Below are 24692 nucleotides of genomic sequence, written 5' to 3' on the forward strand. Positions count from 1 at the left end.
AGATCTTACATCCTCTCATTCAAAAAGACCTATACAGAACTCCTCAATTTGAATCGACGATCAATAAGTTTGTCCAATCAAGACATAATAATAATTAAATGGAAATAACCAAGAAACCTACTCCGTACCACCAGCACAAGAATAGTGTTCAGAACAAGTTGCATTGTGTAAGGATTCATAACTATCTCATAACATACACTATCATCTCTTTTTTTTTTAAAGGAAGCCCGGAGATATTAAAATTTCCCTTTCCTTTAATGGCCAAGAGGTTTCTATGTACCTGGGCACATTGTACCTGAGCACCAAGGCGGGCTTAAAACCTCCCACCTTAACTATACAAGCATAAACTATTTACCTGCTACACAATTGCACAAGCAAAGACACATACGGGGACAAAGAGCAAACCTTTTTTTTCTCATTCCTTGAACATAGGTAAGAGAAGCAAGCTACAAAACTCAAACTCAGCTCATTTATTGCAGAGACTGGTTGAGCTAATATCGCCGCCGCCAGATCTAGCTTTGTAGTATAACTGAGCTAATTATTTACATTTCATGATGTGTAAATTCAAAATGTGCAACCTCACCTTTACAAAAAATTATCAGCCTGAAGCTGATAACAATTGAACTGCTTAATAAAAGCCTTTACAACATTCATTCTTCCTGTATTCACGTCGAAATTGCTGAAGACCCCTTAAGGCCCACAGGGAGAAGCCTGACTTTGTTGAATGGAGAGAGCCTCTGTAGAATCACAGATGGCTGCATCAACTTCAATCGGAATCCTATCACTTGAATTCTGTGTATTTCCATCTGCACAGCACAACCAACACCAAAACGAGGTATAGATGTCTTCATTTTCTGAAAGAAAGAGAGTGATACAATACCCTCATTAATAACACACACATATATATAGATACACACTTCTTTTGTAGAACAAATTTTGCATTAAGAAAGCATTTACATTCATAGCTGTCCAAGAGTGAAACAACTACTACTCAAAACTAAAAAGCGTGATAAAAGACCACACAGACACACACTTGATATGTATAGATACACACTTTTTTTTGGTAAATCCATGATTATATTATCAGCAAAATTTACATGAGGGTCTCAAAAAACAGAGAGCCTCAACAGGAAATCAAAAGCAAAGAGAAACTATTTCCAGGCATGACTGAGGAAGATCTCCTTGATGGCAAGCATCATAGATAGATTGCCGTAGGGAGAGTCTGAAATATTCATAAGATTGCAAGAACGGATTCCCAAAATATCTCATGTTGTGATCCTGCCATATGGTCCAAAAAGCCCAATATCTGACCCAGTACAAAAATAAAGAGTAATGGACCAGGGTTGTAGGAAGTCTGCCAAAAAGCCAAAAATGTTTCCCAAAAGGAGAGTTAGGGAAACTAAGGCGAAGCGACAAGGAAATTTTGCATATGAAGGTCTTAGTGCTGGAGCACATCCAAAACAAATGGGGCACCGTTTCAGAAGGGGCCATGCATCGAAGACAAGAAGTAGATGCAATCCTTCGTTGAGCCAGAGTGACCCCCACGGATAAGGTTCCTGTAAGACAACGCCATAGTTCGCCACCAAGCAAGTGATTTTGCCATATGCCAAAGAGAATTAGCATGTAAGTGAATCCATGGTGACGGCTGGAGGAAAGAGTATGTCGTGCTAACCGTTAGGTCAGAAAGAGTAACAGGACGAGAATTTAAGCCCACCGGGTGTAACTGCCAGTAGTGTAATCAGTCCCTGTTAGATAAAGGAGGGATGGGAAGAAAAGGCTGCAGCAATTCAGCAATTTTTCCCCAAATAAACCTGTGATGCATGGCTAGTGGATAAGAAGCCATGGCTTGAGGGAAGGAAAGCATTTGACCAGTAGCATCAACAACGTCATTTATACACCTGATCCCCAATTTGCTGAGATTATATGCCCGAATCGGCTCTTGGAGCGCCAATGGAGGATCAAAAACAGCACTCCAGTAAATACTTTCTTGCCGAAGGGAATTGGCATGAGACAAAACGGAAGGGGCCCAATGAGCATGCGAAAGGACCTGTTTCCAATCGCTAATAAGTGAAGTAGCAAAAGGGCAACCCGGGATAGAGCCTACAAATCTGCCCAAAATGACCTCCCAAAAATCAGTGATCCATGCACCATGTGCAGTAGTACGTAAGGACGTGCACATGGTTGCAAGCATATGAGTCCATGGCTGCTTCTGACGAAAAAAGGTGAGTAGAAGAGGAATTTTCCTGGCCAAGACATGGTGCGCAATATTCAGCACATTCAATCCACCGTGCATCCTTGGGGAACAGACTTTTGTCATCCTCATAAGTCTTAGAGCTTTAGCAGAAGACTTTGTTTTCCATAACAGTTCCATAGCGTGAGACATAAAGGCAGAAATGTCTTGAGAAGTCCAGTGCATCAAAGGCAAATAATACTGAACATAAGCCATAATAATCGACTGGACAATCCGGAGCCTAACATGGAGTGGCCAAGTGGAGAGCTTCCAATAATGGAGTTTGGCATGAAGCTTGTCAAAAATCCACTTTAGCTGTTGTTTCCTAGTGATGTGCCAGCCAATAGGGTGACCAAGATGGCAGACCATATCATAGGGCTGCATAATGTGCCCAGGCCATAGAAGAGTATGCCAATCATATGAATGCAAAGGTATGAGGCTAGATTTATCAAAATTAACATTCAGGCCAGCAGCCAAGCCATATGAAGAAAGAGTGTCCATAATAGTCTTCAACTGCTGTGGAGAATTATGTTGCATAAAAAAAGAATCATCTGCATAGGCCTGAGCGATAAAGGAAGGGGCTCCAGGAATCTGAAGACCAGTGAGAAGACCTTGTGCGGTAAGATGATCCAAGTATGAGAGAAGTGGGTGAGTAGCAATGGCATATAACAGGGCACTGAGTGGACATCCTTGTCGAACCGAACGACCCAAGGACCAAGATTGCGAGAGATGATTTCCAAGGATGCATTGGGCTGTAGAGCCAGCATATAAGCAGTAGATGACATTAGCCATTTTTGGCCCGAAGCCCATCTTAGCCATTGTTTGTGAGATAAAATCCCAGTTGACCGTGTCAAAAGCTTTGGCAAAGTCCACTTGCATAATAAAAACATCTTGTTCAGAATATTTTGCATATTCAATAGCCATGAGAGCATTGCCAATATTATCATGAATCTGCCTCCGAGGGACGAAACCATATTGCAAAGGATGCAAGCCCTCATAAAGCACTTGATGAAGACGGTGCACTAGCATTTTAGCAAAGAGTTTGTAAACTACAGGCATCAATGTGATGGGCCTCCAATCCATGAGATGCTCACACAATTTCCTCTTGGGAATGAGTTTAACTATGCCATGCTTCCATGAGGAGGGGAGTACTCCTGTGTGCCAAGAGTTATTAATCATTTGTAGGATGACACCTTTAAGATCCTCCCAAAAGTGTAAGAAAAACTCCACTGTGAGACCATCATACCCCGGTGCCTTACCAGGGCTAAGATGAGACAAGGCATCATCAAGCTCCTTATCAGTGAAAGGCATATCCAGTTTGAGAGCTTCCTGTGGGTTGATAATGGGATGCACATGATGCAAAAGAGTCTCCCGAGCTTGTAATTCTTGCAAAGAAGTAGTATTAGGGGGTGCAAACAGCTTCTGAAAGTAAGAAAAGCATTCATGTTGAAGCTCTGAGAAAGACCGAGTCCATTCACCATCCCGTTTACGGACTCTGAGGCAAGATGTCTTTCTCCTGAAAGCATGTAACCCTTGAAAAAAGGATTTAGAAGAGCATCCTTTATCCAAAAATTGAGTCATCCTTGCCCGAACCTGCCACTTGGCCAATTTGCGTCGGTCATTAGCTTGCAAAAGAGCTTTTGACTGAGCGAGAGTGTCCATTTGTTGGGAAGAAAGGGGCTGCATCTGAAAAAGTACAGTCAAAGACTGAACCACTGCTTTAGCATGCTGAACTTTAGCTCTCCAATCAAGCATAAAATGACTCCCATATTCATGTATGGCATGCTGAAGCCTGTCCACAAGGCGTTGCCATGCAAAATTACTGTCATAATGGACATGAGCTGCAAGAGGAATTATGGCATGTCGGATCAATTGTTGAAATTGTGCATGCTGCAAATAGCCTTTATTGATATGTTTCATCCGAATGGAATGCAAGGGCATGTCATCCCAAGGCTGACCAAACTGAATGTGCAGCCATAAAGGAGCATGGTCAGAAAGACCAAGGGAGTGATCAATCTCAATATGAAGGCAGAAATCTGTGTATTGCTGAGCCTGCAGTAAATACCATCTATCCAGGCGAGCCCAGTAGTTAGTAAAGGCATTATGATGATAGGTGTAGCCCACTATTCCAGTGTGCATGGCTGTCCATAAATCTTGCGCATGTGTCGTGGTGAGTAACTCTTCCCATGATTGCTTTTCATAAGGGATCATATGAGATCTTTGAGTAGTATTGTCAGAAGGCATGGGAGAGTTATTAAAGTCTCCACACATGCACACACACACACACGCTTTTTTTTTTCTAAAAGAAACTTCACATTAAGAAGAATGTACATTCATAGCTGTCCCTAATTGAAACAGCTACAACTCAAAACTTAAAACAGTAATAAAAAACCACACACTTTTTTTTGTTGAGATTTAGTTGCTTTATCTCTCTCTCACGCACATAAGTATATTTGTATATACCTACACATCTCTCTCTCTCTCTCTCTCTCTATATATATATATATATATATATATATATATATATATGGGCTTACTGAAGTGAATAGTCGCCTATTACACGGCTCATATATATATATATATATATATATGAGCCGTGTAATAGGCGACTATTTCACGCAGTTTGGAGGGCACTTCAGTAAGCCTGAAATGGGCTTACGTCTTGACCCCTACCCAATTTTTGGGCTAATTCCCTTTCAATCTCTCTCTCTCTCTCTCTCTCTCTCTCTCTCTCTCTATCTATCTATCTATCTATATATATATATATATATATATAGATAGATAGATAGATAGAGAGAGAGAGAGAGAGAGAGAGTCTATCTATATATATATATATATATATATATAGATAGATAGATAGATAGATAGATAGATAGATAGAGAGAGAGAGAGAGAGAGAGAGAGAGATGTGTAGGTATATACATATATACATATGTGTGTGAGAGATAAAGCAACTAAATCTTAACAAAAAAAAGTGTGTGGGGTTTTTTATTACGGTTTTAAGTTTTGAGTTGTAGCTGTTTCAATCAGGGACAGATATATATATATAATATATACATATGTGTGTGAGAGAGAGATAAAGCAACTAAATCTTAACAAAAAAAAGTGTGTGGGGTTTTTTATTACAGTTTTAAGTTTTGAGTTGTAGCTGTTTCAATCAGGGACAGATATATATATAATATAAAAAGTGTGTGGGGTTTTTTATTACGGTTTTAAGTTTTGAGTTGTAGCTGTTTCAATCAGGGACAGATATATATATATCTGTCCCTGATTGAAACAGCTACAACTCAAAACTTAAAACCGTAATAAAAAACCCCACACACTTTTTTTTGTTAAGATTTAGTTGCTTTATCTCTCTCTCACACACATATGTATATATGTATATACCTACACATCTCTCTTTTAAGTTTTGAGTTGTAGCTGTTTCAATCAGGGACAGATATATATATATATATATATATATATATATAGAGAGAGAGAGAGAGAGATTTATAACACACATATATATAGACACACACTTTTTTTTTTGTACAACAAATTTTGCATTAGGAAAGAATTACATTCATAGCTGTCCCAGAGTGAAGCAGCTACTACTAATCTGGAACTATAATGTTACCTTATGGCCAGAACCAGGGAACTTGTCCGAGTCATTCACAGGTTGAGACATAGTCTTTTATACAGAGACACACCAAAGTCCAAAGTGCCCTCTACCAGTTGTCAACGGGTACCCTTGGGAGATGTCTTTTCGAGCCAAGACGAGGGATACAAGTGAGGGTCCGAGGTTAAGGAGGAGTTGTAGTACTTTACAAGTCATCCCTTTTCGGGGCAATCTCGGTAGAGAGGAGAGATATCCACTCCAAAGTTCTGTGGATCCAGCTTCGGCGTACGGACAGCCACAACTTGTTCATAGCAATGTGCTACTTTCCACCTGAAACGTCCCACTTTGCACGAGATGCCCGAGAGGACACCGAGACATTGCGCTATGCAGCACTTTATCCAAACATTGTGCATTTCTGGTGCCGCAAAGAAGTCCTTGTTGGGGACTTCAACGCGAGGACAGGGGGGTGTCAAGTGCCTCTTCTTGATTTCAGAGATGATGATATCCTACTGCCGGACATCGACTTAGATAATGCAGGTATGTCATGAGTCTCTGCTAATAAGCGAGCCTTGGTCACATCTTATGGGCATTGCACTGCTAGACTTGGGAAGGATGCATGATCTCATTATCTACGATGGTCTCAACCGATGGCCCTCTTCGATTTCACTGTTGCACCACCTTCTCCGAGAGCGGACCACACATGCAAATGATGTGGTGCTTTTATCTTCTTCCACAGAGGGCCTTCAGAAACATTTAGATGCATTACAGTCCTTCTCTAAGTCACACGATTTGAAGATCAATATTGGCAAGACCAAGGTTATGATCTTCCGAGCAGCCATGCATAGAGAGAAGCTAATGGATCGCTGGTTGATATTGTCTGGTCTTACACGTACCTAGGGTTCTCTTCTCTGGCCCTATTTTGACAATGGGACTAGCTATGCAAGCCCGTCTCGGCAAAGGGTGTGCTTCTCTAGCCAGATTGCAGAGGCAGTGCTTTCACACGTACTTTCAGGATCCCCGGACCAAGGCCCTCTTGATCGACTCCTTGGTCCGGACCTGGGGATGTATGGCAGCCCTAGTTGGGGGCCAGATCTTTCAAATGCAGACTAGGCTCGAGTGGAGTGTCTCCAAGTCCTCATGTTGTCACATATGATTCGCCATAAGCCATCGGTTCATCATCAAATATTCAGGCCAAGTTTGGATCACCCCCGCTATAGCTTGATGCAGCATTCCACGTCATCATGTATCTATATCGAGTAAAGGGGTATGGAGACTGCACCTCAGGATGACGCTGATTTTCACGGCTGCCATTGTCCTCCTCTATGCTAGTTGTTGGGGTAACCAGAAATACTTGTATGCACACACATGCACGTGATTCGAAAGATTGGGACTCCACATGGATGGATTTCCCCCCTTCCCATACATCATTGATGCGCCGTTTCTCTCAATCAAGTATCACGAGGTTAACCAAGTCATACGCGAGGACCTCCTACAACCACACACATTCCGAACCTGGTTGGAACCACAGGAATTCTCAATGAAGCTTAGCTTTTACAGAGATCACTGCATACGTATCTCTGACCGAGGGTATTATTGATCCTCCTGGATATACCCAGCTCGACCTCCCCCATTCATTGAGGATCTCTATTGGGCAGTTTCAGGTTTCTTAGCACTGGCTTCGTATTGAGAATGGGCGAGCCGAGAGTGTACATAGGCAACGACGCATATGCACTCTGTGTGAGCTGCAGGAGATTGAGTTAGAGGAGCATTTCATCTTTAGATGTCCCATATACTACGATATCCGGGGTCACTTTTATTGCCTCTTCAGAGACAGCTTCGAGTTACTTTCCTACTTTCTCGCCTTCCTACAATCTAATAAGGCCACTAGACACTGAGAGTGCCTACTTAGATCACAAGGAAAGGGACGAGATGCACTAGCAGAATCCTCTCAGAGCATGATCACGAAGCTTTTCCAAGCAGGCCTCACAAGTTATCACTCGGTGGACCCACGACGTGGCCGGGACCCACCGAGATCCAATGACGCGTCATACACAACAGAGGATGGACACTCAGATTAAACTTAGAGACATTCCTTCCATGTTCAGGGTGGGGGTACGACCTATTGGGGTCACCATAGCACTGGTCCGATGCACAGCTTCTACCAGGAGATCACGCCGCGTGGCGCCCACGGACAATCAACAGCACTCTATCTCTTACTTTATCCTACCACTGCCTCATCGGACGTCGGGTCTCTCATAATCTTGCGTTGGGTTCTCTAATGTACTTTGATATGATAGTGGCGATGATGAGGACCACATGGACCTTATGCTTTGGCTTTGTATCGAGGTCCTTATGACTATGGAGCACGTAGTATGGGTGTTGATGCTCGCTTAGTAACTCCACCGCGCGCGCGCACACACACACACACACACACACAAACAATTTTTTTTGGGTGAAATCCGTTAAAGATTATATTACAAGAATCAGTCCCGAAAGGGGGGACCTCTAGTTACAAGGATCAAAAGATATCATTATATAACAAGAAAGCAATATAATCTAATTCCCGCGCACGTAGACAATCATAAAGCGATTGTCGTAAAGATGTAGATACTTAGGAAGAGCGGGATCAGCAAAGACCCGATGGTTGCGGATGGCAAGAAGATCAAAACCCTTCTTGTCTGGATGAAAGCCAAACAACCAAAAATGCTTTCCAAAAGAAGCACTGAAGAAACAAGCTCGAAGCCGTTGTTGCAATAGAACCGAGAAATCCTGTGAGTCAGGGCAATGCCAGAAGAGATGAGGCATAGACTCCCTCAAGGACATACATCATCTACACACACACACACCTTTTTTTTGGGTGAAGTCTTTTTGTATTTATGTTACAAAAAGAGGTCCCCACAAAGGGAGCATGCATCTACAACATACCTATGACAAGAAGAGCAAGTTAACAGGCACAAAGACAATTGAAGAAGGATTGCCGTAGACATGTCCCAAAGAAGTGATACTTAGCTAGTGACAAGGTCCAAAACACAATTTGTGCACTAAAAAACGACAATCATGGGTGAATCTAGTATCCCTACCTGACGCTATGGATCTGAGTAATCAATGCAAACGATATTATGATTAATAAACAAATCTGCTACTTGCGGGGCACTAATCAACTCCCTAGTTGGAATTGAAATGAAGTGAGCTATCTTGGTACGACATTTAAAAACCACAAGGACATTTTTTCAACAGCTGGATGTCTCGCATAAGGGCTATCATGGCACTTTCGAATGACCCTCTGCCTAAGACCATTCTGACTAGGTCCAACTAGCTTGCCATCACGTTTTAACATATCATCTGGATGCCAAGTCATCTATTCTCTCGGGTTTAGTCACATTAGCTTTAGGCCAAAGGTTCTGGACTAACTCGTCCACTTTTAGAGTTTCCCTAATCTCGATCATTAAAGCACACTGTAATATCCTGAAACTCATTTTGTGCATAATGCATGACAACACATCAACAACCTTGTTCTCATGCCCTCTTCAGTACCGAATCTTCATATTAAACTCTTACATGAGCTCTGCCCATCGAGCTTAGTAGCCTCTCAAGTTAGGCTGTTTACTTCAGAGTATCGTGGTCTACATCCACGTAAAACTCTGAATCATATAAATAATACTTCCATGCTTTTAAAGCATGAATAACAATGTGCAAATCTTGTTCATGAGTTGGCCAAATACGTTGAGAGGGGAAATCTTCTTGCTTTGAAAGGCTATTGGCCTTCCCTCTTGGAGAAGCACCACTTCTACCGCAATGCCATGTGCATCGATTTCTATGGAAAACGGTTTTCGAGGATCAACACAAATAGACTTGCTTCCCGCAAAGTGTTTATGATGCTCACTAATACTTATACTGTAGACAAGAGCCTAATCACCTCTAATCACTCATTACCCTATATTCTGTGGCTATAGCTGTTAACATGCCCCCCTTCTTGTTACTGAATCGCCCTTAGATCAGCCACACTAGAGGAGATGGTGGAGAGGACCGTCTAGAGGACTGCGTAGCGGTATAATTGGCAGGGGGTGATCCGAGTGAAGTATGAGCAGAACTTCCAAAAGTCGGTGGCATGCATGTCCCCGTATGTGCGAATGTGATTGCCATGGAGATTGTGGACTCAAAAGTAGAGGCAGAGGTCCTGGAATTGAGAGGGGCCGATATCGGGGTTGTTGAGATTATGGAGCTTGTCATCAATTGGCCGACTGTGGGCGGGGATATCACAGAGGAGCAAGAGGATGAGGCAATTGAAATATCGTCATTAAAATGTGCTATAAATTTTCGGATATACGGGTATTAATAAGCCATTCATAAGCATGACGAACGTAGCCGGAGCATTGATATGCCAAATGGCATTACCAAGAACTCGTAATGTCCAAACTTGCTTCTAAATGTGGTTTCATGCACATCATCATCTCTAATCTCGATTTGATGGTAGCCACTCTTAAGGTCTACCTTGCTGAATATTATGACCCCATCTAATGCGTCCAACAAATTATTAATCCGACACATCGGGTATGTTGGGGTAAAGGCACATTGCCACCCCTTTATTAAAGATAGGACACCTATGACTGTCTTAAGACAGTCATAGGGCAAAACCTAATCCTAATAAAACTAATGAGTTTGTGGTGTGGCTCATCACTTCACACCCGCACACTTGACTCTCTCACTCTCTCCCTCTTGCTCTTCTTCCCCCTTCAGGCCCTTCAACTGGTATCAGAGCCCCCCTCTCCTACCCTCCCTACTCCACTCCCTACCCAACCACCCCCTCAACGACCTTCTCTACCTAGCCTCTGCCAGGGCCAACGGGCTGTAGCGAGGCAGAGCGGGCATCTGCAGCAAGGCCAGGCGGCGCCGAACAGCGCCAGCAGCTGCAACAGCAGCCGCTAGCTGCGAGCAGGCAGGGCGGCGGCGCATCGCGCAAGGCAGGGCAGTGAAGCAGCGCGCCACTTCGCAGGGGGCAGCGCATCGCGCAGGCGCAGGCGCAGGCTCATTTTCGCGCGCCGTACATCTGTACGGCCGTACATCCGTACGTTGGCCGTACATCCGTACATCCGTACGGACGGCCCTGTGCCGTACAGTACAGACTACCGTACTGTACGCTGACAGGCCCTTCAACTGAGCAGGGAGCTGCTTCCGATTTTTGCAGCAGGGAGGTACATTTTTTTTTGGGATCTGTGTCAGAGGATACATTTCTCCTTGGATCTGGATTTTGCACAGGTACAACAAGTACGAAAGTACAGCAGGTACACTTTTTTTTTGGAAAGAAAGAGAAGGAGAAAGAGCACTCTGCTCTTCATTCCTCTTCATTCAGGATCATCTTTCAGTTCTCAAAATTGTGTTTTTCTTGAAAGTACAGCAAGTACCTTCATTTCCCTCGTGCTTGAGGTGACCAGAACCACAGTGTGTGGTTGATTGCACAGTTATTTTGTTCTGGGAAGGTAATGCCTTGATTTTGCAAGAGGACATATGCTTTTACTGGGTTTGAATCTCAGTTTACGGGTGAGCAGATCATAGGGCTTTTGCCCGGCAGGTGATGCTTTGTATGCCTTGAGGCAATGTGGTGCCAGAGAGCACACATTTGTCTCGATTTCCGCAGTGTGGAGGTGACATTTTCTTGCAGGTCACATTTCTTGTGCAACACTTAGAGAACCTCAGTTGAGCCACGCTTGGCCAGGGCGCATCGAGTTTACTCGGTCCCTAACTGTCCATCGTTGACAGTGCTCAAAAGGTTCCTCATTGAGTGTTTGTACGTTGGGATCTGTGTATGCCATTTCCACACAGGGCAGTATATGCATTACACTGTTGGTTGATTTTGTCAGAGAGATTTTCACATTGCATGCTACCTCACTGTTGAGGTTGTTTTCACTTGGTACAAGTGTCAGATCAAAGGGCTTTTGCTCAGATTTTGCTTGAGAGCACTTGGGTTACTGTCAGAGATCTTCAGATGCCTTTTATCCCCTTGGCAGAAGGGTGATTGCATGGGATTTATCCCATTTTCTGTTGCAGGTTTTGTGACAGGCTGAAGTGTCTGGACCTCTTTTTTTTTTTTCAGTCAAGTGTATGCCAAGTGGTTTATGCATATTAAATCAGTGCTATACCTCATCTGAGGTGGGAGAAGTGATCAGGACGTGTTTTGTGCGGACAGCTGTGTTTTGTGCTTTGTCAGCTGATTATGCACTGTTAAAGCACTTGTGGAGCAACTGCAGCATTCTGAACTTACTGTTTTTTCTGAGAAATCAGAATTTTTTTTATGCCTATTTGAGCACGGTACAGTTTGTCAGAAGGTACAGTGATTGCAGGGACATTTACTGTTTTGCTGCAGATTCTTTTGACAGTAAAAAACAGCACTATTGTGAGTGCTTCTGGCTCTTGATAGAGCAGGTTTTTTCTGAGAAATCAGAATTTTTATTCAGTTTTTTTTTTAACTTCCAGGGAGTCAGATACTTTCCTTATCTGATATGGCATCAGGGGGAAGTGATTCTTCAATTCTGAACATAAAGAAACTGGAAGGAGCACACAATTATGCATTATGGGCAGAACAGTGCTTGAATGTACTTCTGTTAAAGAAGATTTCTAAGCCCATAAGGGTGAAGGGTGTCAAGCCATCTGACATGGCAGCTGATGACTGGGAAGAGCTTGATTTGTCCGCAAGGGCAGCCATCATGCTCACTATTTCTGATACTCTTGTGTTCAATGTTCAGGCTGAAAAGACCTCTTATGGCCTATGGCAGAGGCTAGAAGAGTTGTATGCCCAAAAGAGCTCAGCCAGTAAGGTTTATTGGTTGAAGAAGCTGGTTGATCTTCGCATGAAGGAAGGTACAGCTATGACCTCACACTTGAGTGAGTTCAATGCCATCTTTACACAGCTGATTGCACAGGGATTGAACCTTGATGAGGAGTTCAAGGCTACTTTCTTGTTGTGTACCCTCCCTGAGAGTTGGGACACTTTCAAGACCACCCTGTCAAATTCGAATGTCACTCTTATGTATGCTGATGTAGAGAGCTCTCTCCTTATGGAGGAGATGAGCAGGAAGAATAATGCGAGCAGCAAGTCTTCAAATGCCTTGCAGGTACAGGATAGAGGCAGAACTCAGCAGAAGGGGAGATCTGCTAGTAAGTCCAAATCCCGCAGTCAGTCCCGTGGTAAAAAGGATATTGAATGCTTTTATTGTGGCAAGAAGGGACATGTGAAGTCTAAGTGCTTCAAGTTCATACGGGATCAGAAAGCCAAGAAGGCTGAAACAAAGGATGCAGGCAATGGAAGCAAAGGCAAAGGCAAAGGCAAAGCAGATGACTTGGATGCAGTGAATGTTGCAGCAGAGGACAGTGACAGTGACATACATGATGTTTTATGCTCTTCTGCTGTAATAACACATGCTTTGGTTATTGATGGCCATGACATGCACACCTGGCTCTTAGATTCAGGTGCTTCTTTTCATGTTACTCCTCATAGGGAGTGGTTTACTTCCTACACAGGTACTCATGGAGTTGTTCATCTTGGGAACAACTATGCATGTCAGATTGCAGGGATTGGCAATATACAGATAGTATTTCCTGATGGACGCATATTCATGCTTGATGGTGTCCGCCATGTGCCGCAAATCAAGAAAAATCTGATTCGCACTGGCTTGTTGGATGACAGTGGTTACCACACCACATTTGGGGATTCCAAATGGGTGATTACTGATGGCCAGGTTGTAGTGGCTGAGGGTTTTAAGAGTGATACCTTGTACCCTCTTTATGTTTCCAGTGTGGGTAATCATGTTGTTGCCATAACCGAGCTGCCAAAGGTTTCATTGTGGCATAGCCGGTTGGGACACATGTCTGTTAAAGGAATGCAAGAACTGTCACGTTTGGGTTATCTGCCGTCTCTTTCTTTTTCAGATTTGCCTACTTGTGATCATTGCATATTTGGCAAGCATTCTGTGACTCCTCATAAGAGGAGAACTCCCCAGAATAGAGCACCGCTTGATCTAGTGCACACTGATTTGTGTGAGATGCCACAGTTATCACTAGGGGGTGCAAAATATTTTATTACTTTCATTGATGATGCCACACGCAAAGTGTGGGTCTATTTCTTGAAGCATAAGGGCGATGCCTTAGATGCTTTCAAGAAGTTTGTCGCTCAGGTTGAGAATCGGACAGGTCGTAGGCTGCAATGCCTCAGATCCGATAATGGGGGTGAGTATGTGTCACATGCTTTTGTGCAGTTTTGCCAAGCTAAGGGCATCAAACAGGAACTCACAGCCCCTCATAATGCATCTCAAAATGGTGCAAGTGAGCGGATGAATCGAACTATTCAGGAGAAGGTTCGATGTATGTTGTCTTATGCTGCATTACCCCATGGCTTTTGGGCAGAAGCCGTGCAAACAGCAGTTCACATTATTAACAGCTCGCCAAACAAGGCTTTGGAGTTGAAAGTGCCAGAGGAGGTGTGGTCTGGCAAGCCACCTTCATATAAGCACTTACGTGTATTTGGCTGCGAGTGCTTTGCTCATGTACGCAAAGAACTGCGCACCAAACTGGATCCAAAGTCTATCAGATGCATCTTTATGGGTTATGGTGACGAAGGTGAAATGGGGTACAGGTTATGGGATCCCGTTAAACGGAAGATTATACGCAGCAATGATGTCATCTTTAAAGAGGATAGTGTACACAAGGAACCCGTGCAACCTGTGGAATACAGGAGGGTTATTTATGATGATGTTGGACAGCAAAGAATGCCCATTTATATGCAGCAGCAGGCTGCTGCAGATAACCCTGTTCAAGAGGGTATACAGGCTGAAAATCAGCCAGATAATTTTGCCAATGATGCACCACTGGATATGCCAGCAGATGAGGCTGTAGAACAGCCAGATATGGTGGTACAGCCACCCGTCATGCATGACGAACAGGCTGGACAGCAGCCTAATCCGAAACTTTTTGTTAGGAGGAGCACCCATGTACAACGGCCTCCTGCCAAGTTTGTTCCAGGAGCCAATAATGTGGCTGATTTTATCATGCTGACAGATTGTGGTGAACCTTCCAGCTTCAAGGAAGCTATGGGAAGAACAGAGAAAAGAAGTGGGAGAAAGCCATGCAGTCAGAAATGGACTCCCTACTTCAAAATGATACATGGGACTTGGTGCAGCTACCTGCAGGCAGAAAGGTTTTGCCATGCAAGTGGGTTTACAAAGTCAAAGTGGATTCAAATGCTTTACCGAGGTATAAGGCCAGATTGGTTGCCAAGGGATTTAAGCAGGAGAAGGGCATTGACTTTGATGAGATCTTTTCCCCTGTAGTCAAGATGACTACTTTGAGAGCAGTGTTAGCTCTTGTTGCTCATGACGACATGGATTTATGTCAGATGGATGTGAAGACAGCTTTTCTTCACGGAGATCTCCATGATGAGATCTATATGAGTCAGCCAGAGGGATATGCTGTTAAAGGGAAAGAACAGCTTGTGTGTAAGCTCAAAAGGAGCTTGTATGGACTCAAGCAGGCGCCAAGAGAATGGTACAAGAAGTTTGATGCCTTCATGCAGTCCCAAGGGTATCATAGGTGTGAGACCGATCATTGCTTGTACACCAAACGGGCAAAGGATGGCAGTTTGATGCTACTCATTCTATATGTGGATGACATGCTTATTGCCAGTAAATCTCAGCATGAGATTAGTGCTTTGAAGAAACAACTGCATAAGTCTTTTGACATGAAAGACTTGGGTGATGCAAACCATATTCTTGGCATGCGGATTACTCGTGACAGGTCCAAGGGACTTTTGTTTCTGTCACAGAAGGAGTACATTGACAAAGTACTGCAGCGCTTTAAAATGGAGGGGGGGAAGTCAATTAGTACCCCGTTGCCTCCACATTTAAAACTCAGCAGTAAGGACAGCCCCAGATCAGATGATGATAAGGCTGAAATGGCCAAGGTTCCGTATGCATCTGCAGTTGGTTCTTTGATGTATGCCATGGTTGCCACTCGTCCGGATATTGCCTTTGCGGAGGAGTCATCAGCAGGTATATGGCAAATCCAGGCAAGAGGCACTGGGAAGCAGTGAAAGGTGTCTTGAGGTATCTCAAGGGTACCAAAGACTTGTGCATATGCTATGGTAGGCAGGATGCATTGGTGCATGGTTTTACAGATTCAGACTATGCAGGGAATGCAGATAACCGGAAGTCTACTACCGGTTATATTTTCACATTTGCAGGAGGTGCTATATCATGGGTGTCTCGGTTGCAGAAATGCGTTGCACTGTCAACTACTGAAGCTGAATATGTTGCAGCCACTGAGGCTTGCAAGGAAGCAATATGGCTTACTCGGCTGGTGGGAGATTTGGGCATTACAGGAGATATGCCAGTTTTGCATTGTGATAGTCAGAGTGCTATCATGTTGGCAAAGAATCCGGTCTTTCATCAAAAGACCAAGCACATTGATGTGAAATATCATTTCATCAGGGAGGTACTGGAAGACAAGCAACTTGAGCTTGTGAAAGTGCACACTGATGATAATCCTGCAGATTTGCTCACTAAGAGCTTGCCTACAGAGCGGTTTGCACATTGCCGCCACATAATGGGATTAGGATAAGACCATTCTTATTTTATGGTCTTGTATACAGTAACTGTATATTGCTGTAATTTTTATTCTTTTCTCCCCTTTTGGCACATTGGCCTTTAGGTGGGAGGTTGTTGGGGTAAAGGCACATTGCCACCCCTTTATTAAAGATAGGACACCTATGACTGTCTTAAGACAGTCATAGGGAAAAACCTAATCCTAATAAAACTAATGAGTTTGTGGTGTGGCTCGTCACTTCACACCCGCACACTTGACTCTCTCACTCTCTCCCTCTTGCTCTTCTTCCCCCTTCAGGCCCTTCAGGGTACCTGTGCTTCATAATTATATTGTTCAATCCTCTATAATCTATATAGAGCAAAATGCATCATCTAGTATCTTTCGAGTTGTCTTTATCAGGTGTTGCTTCCAACGCTTAGTAAAAGTATGCCAATTCTGCTTTGGCATCCGACACGGGGCCGAAACGTCAAGGTTAACCCAACGGGGAACGCTCACAATATCTCACCAACAAACGGGCCCTCTGTGCATGTGCAGTGAGTGTAGTCCACACCCCCTTGCAGGTGCGTTCAATCCTTCTTCCAACCTTCAATGGTGCATGCTTGTGCCAAAACTTAAAGAGGCAAACAAGAAACAACACTCTGAAAACCAAAGCACAAGTTGCAACAAGAAATGTTTTGTTTTAAAAAAAAAAGGGTTATAATTAATGGGGCCAGTCTCCACCGTACCTTTCAACACTCTCCTCTCTAGGTCTCCTCTCTCAATTTCTTGAGAAACCCAACTCAACGGTTATCATCCTATTCTTCCCCGCCGTCTCCGGCTCTTCCTTCATCTAGCCAAGCGTACGCCCACTACTTTCTAGTCGCGCACCCTTGACGATTCTAGGCTGGCGACAAAGCCTACCATGAAATTCAACTCTCCTATGCCTACGTCTTGGTGACTCTCTCTCTCTCTCTCTCTCTCTCTCTCTCTCTCTCTCTCTCTCTCTCTCTCTCCACGTCATCATATGCTCATAAGGTCAATACAGAGGGACACAACCCATTTGAGACGCTATATGATGACATCACTATGTTCTTCAGGCAGGGAGACACCCTCCTTGGAGACTTCAATGCAAGGTCATGAGATAGACAAGTGGGCCTGCTCGACTTCGCATATGAGAGAGATCTCTCTCCACTTCACTTCACAATAAAAACTCTCGAAAAGTCATCATTCATTTTTAGTTCACAAGTTTTTTCTTAACAAAGTCCCCAATTTCCCTAGATGGGTCCAGAATGCCACACGTCCATTGATTAAATCTCCACTTAGGAGCCCCTTTTTACCCTTCTTGCGATTCTTTAAAACCATTTGCCCCTAGGCGCAATTTGTAAATAGAAACACTAGGCCTTTGGGCTTTAGAGTCTAGACCCATCTAGTCATGCAAATCACCCTCACTGACAACCTTGACATCGAACCCCTTTAACAATACATGACGAGCAATACACATTATTTGCCATTGTTAGTCCTCTAAATGAAAAAATGCCGACTGATCCTTCCAAGGTCATGTTAAGTTAGCTTGAGCACAACAGCTAGAGACGGATCACCATGCTCTATGGTTTATATTTTCCATAGAGTCCAAATTGCCGCGAATAGTCAACCCAAGTGAAGAAAAATCGAACCCCTGCCTACGAGGGTGAACCCCAAAGAGGCAGAAGAGCTTGCCAAAGCAAGCACTAAGAAAGCATGCCTACATATGTTGCTGAGGGAACTGTTAAAGTCGAGAGTCTTTGAGCAATTCCTAAAGAGGTAGGCCATGGATTTCCTCGGAGCTTGTGACAGGTAGCAGGAGCAATGTGTCGGCATGCCAAAATCTGGCCTACTAGAATAACTGCAAGCATGACCTGCCATAAGAAAACCCATTGGCGAACGGGAGTTCGCAATCCCATAGTTGCTGCAATCTTATGCGCCACCACCATGCAGCATGAGTCATAGACCAAATGCAATTTCCATGAGCTGAAATCCAAGGGGGCAGCAGCAAAACCTTATACAACTTGGCTACTATAACATTAGCCGAGAGCAACAGGTGACAGCCTAGATCATCAGAGTATAGGGCCCAATCTTTTGAGGCGATTTGTGAGCTGTAGACGGGGTACATAGACTGAAATTTCTTGAGCATATGAGAAAGTACATGCCAAAGGGAGCATAGTGCAATTTTAGTCCAAACTGTCTAACCATTGTAGGAAAAGATAGCACAATACCTACACCATCAAACACATCTCCCACAATAAGTATCCCTTTGGTCTGATCAAAATATGAGCATCTCGGCTCCAGCAAATCCAACACATGTGCAAAACACCTTCGACCAATGAAAGCTCTCGACAGGCTAACAGATTCCAGCAAGAGTGTCCCGACCATTTCATTTAAGATGACACAATATGTGTTTCCACTCAAAAAGCATGCTGGTCACAAAAGGGTATCCCTTCACTCTGCCATCAATGTGTGTAAGAAGAAAATCCCATCAATTTGGCCGCCAATGGCCAAAGGCCGCAGTAGTCAATTGCAAGAGCAAGTGATGTATCATGACGACCCTTGGCTGGTTGCCTTGCATGAATTCAATCATCATTTTTCCTTTGTAAGCTAGAATATGTGTGTGGATATTAAGGAGATTTAGTCTCCCATGCATCGTCGGCCAGCAAAGGTAATTCATGGAAACTAACCCAAGGTCTTTACGATCATGCTTTGTTCTGCCCAGAAGTCTCCGTGATAGTAGACGTGAAACGTGTGATCTCTGCAGTGGTCAAGTAGCTACCTTCCAATATTCGAATATATTTTTCACTTTGTTGGGTACCCATTCCGTTTGTTGTTGGCGAGTGATTGTCCACCCAAAAGGGTAACCAAGATGACGCATAAGTTGTGTAGGTGAAACAATCTCCCCAAGCCATAGAATGTTACACCAGTCCTTCACAATAGCTAAACCCTAGATTTTTGAAAGTTTAGCTGCACGCTAGCTACCAATCATACAACGATTATGAGCCATGAAACATCCGCTTCACTAGTCATGGGAGTGAAATAGGAGTCATTCGCATATGCTTGCGCAATCATGGGCCTTCCTCCATGCATCTCTAAGCCATGCAAGCTATACATGTAGCAATAAGGTGATACATGTATTGAAGCATTAGCAATTGCATATAGCAATTGCATTAGAGGTCATCGTGATAGATTAAACGACGGAGAGTCCATTCGGCAGATAGGTCTCCGAACAAAATGTATGCAGCTTTACTATCCCGATACATCGAATATATGGTGTGCTGCATTTTTCGCCCAAACGTGCAAGTGATTGCATAGTTTGCAAGATGAAATTCCATTGTACTGAGTCAAAAGGTTTAGCAATGTCCACTTTAGCAAACAAACATCTTGCTGAGTGTACTTGGCATATTCTATCCCAACATAAGCGTTTACAATATTATCCATAATATGTCTCCGGGGAATGAACCCATACTGAGCAAGATGCAGACTGTGTAGGCAACTTTTGTACAACAAACTTCAAGACATAAAGATAATACCTCCACTTCTTCACAGCAAGCACAATTGCATAAAACTCTTTCTCATGATAGGATACTTGACCTGTGCCAAAGTTAGCTTTCAACTCACAAGATCTACAAATCTCACTTCCTCAAGCAAGGCTTCCCCAATGGCATAGTCACTATCATCTATTTTAAACACAAAGGCTTATTTGGATCCAAAATATGCAACATGGGTGCCGTAGTTGCCACATGATTCCAATCCTTAAAGCATGCATCCAAATCATTTGTCTAGACTACGGTCTATATTTAATTTTCTTATATGGAACCCCTTTTTCTCCACCTTTCAAGAGATTGGAGAGTGGTGCCACAAGACACACATACTCACAAAACAAACATTTGGGAAAATTAAGTCCGTCTTGAAAAGGATCTCAAAATCATGACAATATGCACTATTGGCCATTCATTCATTATCCGAACTTTGTCAGGGTCAATGCTAATGCCATGACAAGGCCAAGATAGAGCAATTCTCTTTGAAGAACTCACAATTGGACATATGCACATAAGGATTTTCTCATCAAATAATAGTCAAAGCTGTCTTCAAACACTCTTTATGTTTTTGAGGAGCTTTTTTCTCTCATGCTTCGCATGATGTATTCCGCTTCTGAGCTTATGCTTGCGGGTTTTTTCATACTTAATAGAAGTCTTTCATTGGAAAAAAAAACTCTTTATGCTCTGACCATGTCCTATTGTACATGAGAATATCATCAAGGAAACGATGGTGAACTTTTTCAGATGTGGACGAAAGATATCGATCATCGTCCGCCGGAACGAGTGCATTAGTGAGTTCAAAGGGCAAGACTAAGAACTCATAATGCATGTATCATGTACGAAAATCTGTCTTAGGATATCTTCCTCCTTAATGGGGATCTAATGGTAGCCCATACAAAGATCGAACTTGGTGAAATACATTGCACCACACAACTGTCAATGAGATCATCCATCCGAGACAAAGGATATTCATTCTTGATGGTAGCTTTTTTAAGACCTTTACAATCCACACATGCTCACCTTTTTCCCCACCAAAATCACTAGTTCTCCCAAGGAAGTCCCATCCGAAGATATTGGCAATCTCTTTCTTGAAGAAGTTGGCACTCCTCAAGATCCGTTGAGGGCTCACTTCGACATTCAAAGGAACCTTTAAATCTGAAACTACAGCATGAGACGATGGTCTATCCATAACTCTAGCCAAGTTATAGCACCCTAGGTTAGTCCATAACTCTAGTAGATAATCCAGAGTCCACGGGATGACATTTCAAATCATGGAATGGGCTATATGAGATGAATATTGATGGCTGGCTAAACATATCAAATTTTTAGTTATATTGAATGTTTAGATTGCACCGCTTCAATGCACATTTTCGGCTTAATCTTACTCTTGGAATAACACGAGATTATAGAAAAATCAGATATGATGAAGTGTAAGGACCGATTTGGGGAAGCTGGTGATTGATCCAATATAAAGGATCACCACTCTCCAAGTATGACGTTAGCCAAGCACCAAGCCGTGTCCATGGCCACAATCTTTGTGTCCCATCCACCAGTCCAAGAGGTAGGCTGGACATGGCCTGCTCTAAGTCCTCGTATCCCAAGCAGTCCATCCCAAGAGGATCCCCACACATGAGCTCACAAATAATATCTATAGACTCACCTAGGGGTGTCTCTTACCTGAGGGTACCCGGTCGAAGGTCCCCTGCTTGGACATACCCCCATCATAAATGGCACTTAAAGATATAAGTCATATGATAAGCTTCATCTTTTGACTCGGTGGAAGCAATGCAACAAGAGTATGAGATAATTATAAGATTCCAAAATATTTTCAAGGTGGATCAGTCAAACTTGAGTATATACCAACAGATATGAATGTTGTAGATCGCTTCATCATGGCACTTAAAGATATAAGTCATATGATAAGCTTCATCTTTTGACTCGGTGGAAGCAATGCAACAAGAGTATGAGATAATTATAAGATTCCAAAATAGGATCAGTCAAACTTGAGTATATACCAACAAATATGAATGTTGTAGATCGCTTCATCAAAACATTACTTTGGAAAAGTTTGTTTTGTTTCGGAGCCATTTAAGAGCTTAATGCCCATAAAAATCTGATTGAGGGAAGGATAGGCTAAGGTGATGAATTTTAATCTGAAGTGAGGAATATTTTGTAATACATGAGCGTTTGAATCCTAGTTTGTAGAACATAGGAAAAGATCCATCCAATAGATCAACATATTCACATGATCCACATCTATCTACACATGCAAATAGCCTAAACAATGGAGAATACTAGTCCTTACCAACACTGGTCTGCAGAGATTTGAAGACATCAAAACTCTTGTAAGTGTAACCAACAAAATTGAGATCCTTGGATGACAGCATCTGCCATTTCACAAAAGGATAGCACATTTTCAGTAATTTAATAAAGACATCAACCAGTATTGTGTAGAAAAACAAATAGTTCAACATAGCAACATACTTTTCTCCATGGCCCTGACTTTGATGGACGATGTCGATGAGGCTCAACCTGAACAAAGAAGAGGGATCAATAACATCGACATTATTATTGCCTTCTGCCCCAATTAAAAAATTAGACCTACAGTGTGTTGTCCCATTGATGAAAGAATTTGCTTGCAGGAACTAATTTAACTATGCGAAGCACTGCATTCAGAAACTGTGTTGTCCTAGTGTGTTGTCCCATTGATGAAAGAATTTGCTTGCAGGAACTAATTTAACTATACGAAGCACTGCATTCAGAAAAGAATGCATTCAAAGATAAATTTTTATAAGCTCTAATGTTTTTCTTACACATTGCAGGACGGATGTCAACTTAGAACATAGAAAGGAAATATAATAGCCAAGACAGTTGTCTAGAGAAACTGTATCAAGGGCTCACTTCTTCAAACTTCTCAAAATTTTGAGTATCCAATTCGTCCTTCACTTCTGGCTTATAAGCAGCCTCCAACTCATATAATTTGTCCCATGACACGCCTCTAAACCATGGGTGTGCCTGTGGAGAATTTGAGCATCAGCTTCACAAAAGAAACAAGAAGCTCACTAAAGGTAAACACACACTATTAATTCTGCATACCTTTATCTCATCTACCCCTCTGGTTCCTAGCCGGTGATCCACATCACAAAGCAGTCGGCACATCAGATCTTTTGCTTCTGGAGACAACCTTGCTTCTTCAGGAAATCGTAAATACTTTTTCCAATTGATAATCTACATGAGCATTGTGGTTAATACATCAGAACTACAAACCACATGCCTAAACAACATAAGGATTCTATCCCAGTCTAGTTTACAAACTAAACCCTCTTCACAAGATCTTTTAAGAGATGTTAAGAGACTTTTTCAAAATTACATGAAGAGAATTACATGCTCTCTTCCGATCACTTCAACTTAATACTTATTATTTCTCAACAAAGCACTGTTTTTGGTTGAAGCTGACCATGACAAAGTTGCTTTGCACTGTCCTTCAAACAGGAAAGTAAACATATCAACAGAAAAGAAGCAATACCCACAAAGGATAATAGGATTTTCATCTTGTTGCATTAATTGTACATGCTTTACTTGTACATATCAAATACCAGAACCTAATATCTCATACACTACTCTCAATTTCTAGCACTTTCAGCCTTCTCCTTCGAGACATTTGAACACACATTTCCTCTCAGCCGAAAGTTTGTAAACTTATGATCTCCTCAGGATACATCCCACAAGGCAATTCATCATATAAAATCTCAATTGCACAAAAGAATGCAAACTCCTATAAGATATGTTAGAGCCAACAAAAGGAGGGACAAGAAGAGTTGGAACAGGAAGTGGAATTGGGGTTGGAGTGACAATCGAGCTCTATTTTGAGCTTAGAGATGTGACAAGGCTATTTAAATAGACAAGTCTAGCAGCTCGTAGCCCAGACTATGTGTCACATGATTGCAATTTGGACCATGTTCCAATTTTGAATCAGTTCCAAAAAAAACTTCGGAATTTTCAAAGCATCATATGTTGAATTTGCAGTAAGATTAGTTGCACCATTTATAGAGAGCACATTCATCGACCCAGTAGTTTCTGGCATTAATTGACCAAGGCAGCAGTTCCACCCTTTGAAGAGATCTGGGTAACATCTTTAGTAGATTAGAAGAACACGTCATACTTTGTCTGGCTCGTATGGTGCACAAGCCCCTATTCCCAAAGTTGTGTAGACACACCATCTTCTAAAGATTTTTTCTTGAGCACGAAATCGTAGAGCATCATATCAGAAAGTCCAAGGGAACTTCTTTAATAGATCTACCTATATCTACATACCTACAGAACACAAAAAAAGAACAGTGCCGATTCAACCTCATGGTAGTCACCTACAAGGTTGAAAACCATAAACTCCATCACGAATAGCACAGGGAAACATGTGCTCTCCTCACCATCATCCTAAGCTTTTGTGAGAACCCCTGAAGTTAAGGGCATATACACTCTTTAGAAGGGCGACTTTCAATTCAGAAGATAGGACCAGGACATGTCCAACACCAGTCTTGTTACCTTGATTGGATATTGTGCACGACCCATTCCTTTCATCAAGGGTCATCATGGGAGATCTAGCATCGCTCTTTTCAGCACATAATGCAGAAAATGTACCTTCATGACTGCAGGGTGTAGACCAATGTATAAACATGTGGCCTCACCCTGCAGAAATTAACACCCCCACACACGAGCACCCATCTAAAAA

General features: G+C 42.7%; 1 protein-coding gene across 1 annotated transcript in view; it reads right to left on the reverse strand.

Moving 5' to 3' along the window:
- Positions 1 to 427: 427 nt before the first annotated feature.
- Positions 428 to 24692, reverse strand: part of LOC147880945 (uncharacterized) — a 108475-nt gene continuing 84210 nt past the window's right edge. Inside the window, exons 8-12 of the mRNA XM_087402436.1 lie at positions 23060 to 23191; positions 22865 to 22978; positions 22448 to 22495; positions 22269 to 22350; positions 428 to 806 (exon numbers count right to left, since the gene is read on the reverse strand). Of these exons, the coding sequence (XP_087258562.1) occupies positions 691 to 806; positions 22269 to 22350; positions 22448 to 22495; positions 22865 to 22978; positions 23060 to 23191 (492 nt within the window). The 3' untranslated portion in view covers positions 428 to 690. The remainder of the gene's footprint in view (positions 807 to 22268; positions 22351 to 22447; positions 22496 to 22864; positions 22979 to 23059; positions 23192 to 24692) is intronic.

The sequence above is a fragment of the Dipteris shenzhenensis genome, chromosome 31, assembly GCF_047967505.1.
Source record: "Dipteris shenzhenensis isolate YYH24624 ecotype China chromosome 31, Dip_SZ_1.0, whole genome shotgun sequence".
NCBI lineage: Eukaryota > Viridiplantae > Streptophyta > Polypodiopsida > Gleicheniales > Dipteridaceae > Dipteris > Dipteris shenzhenensis.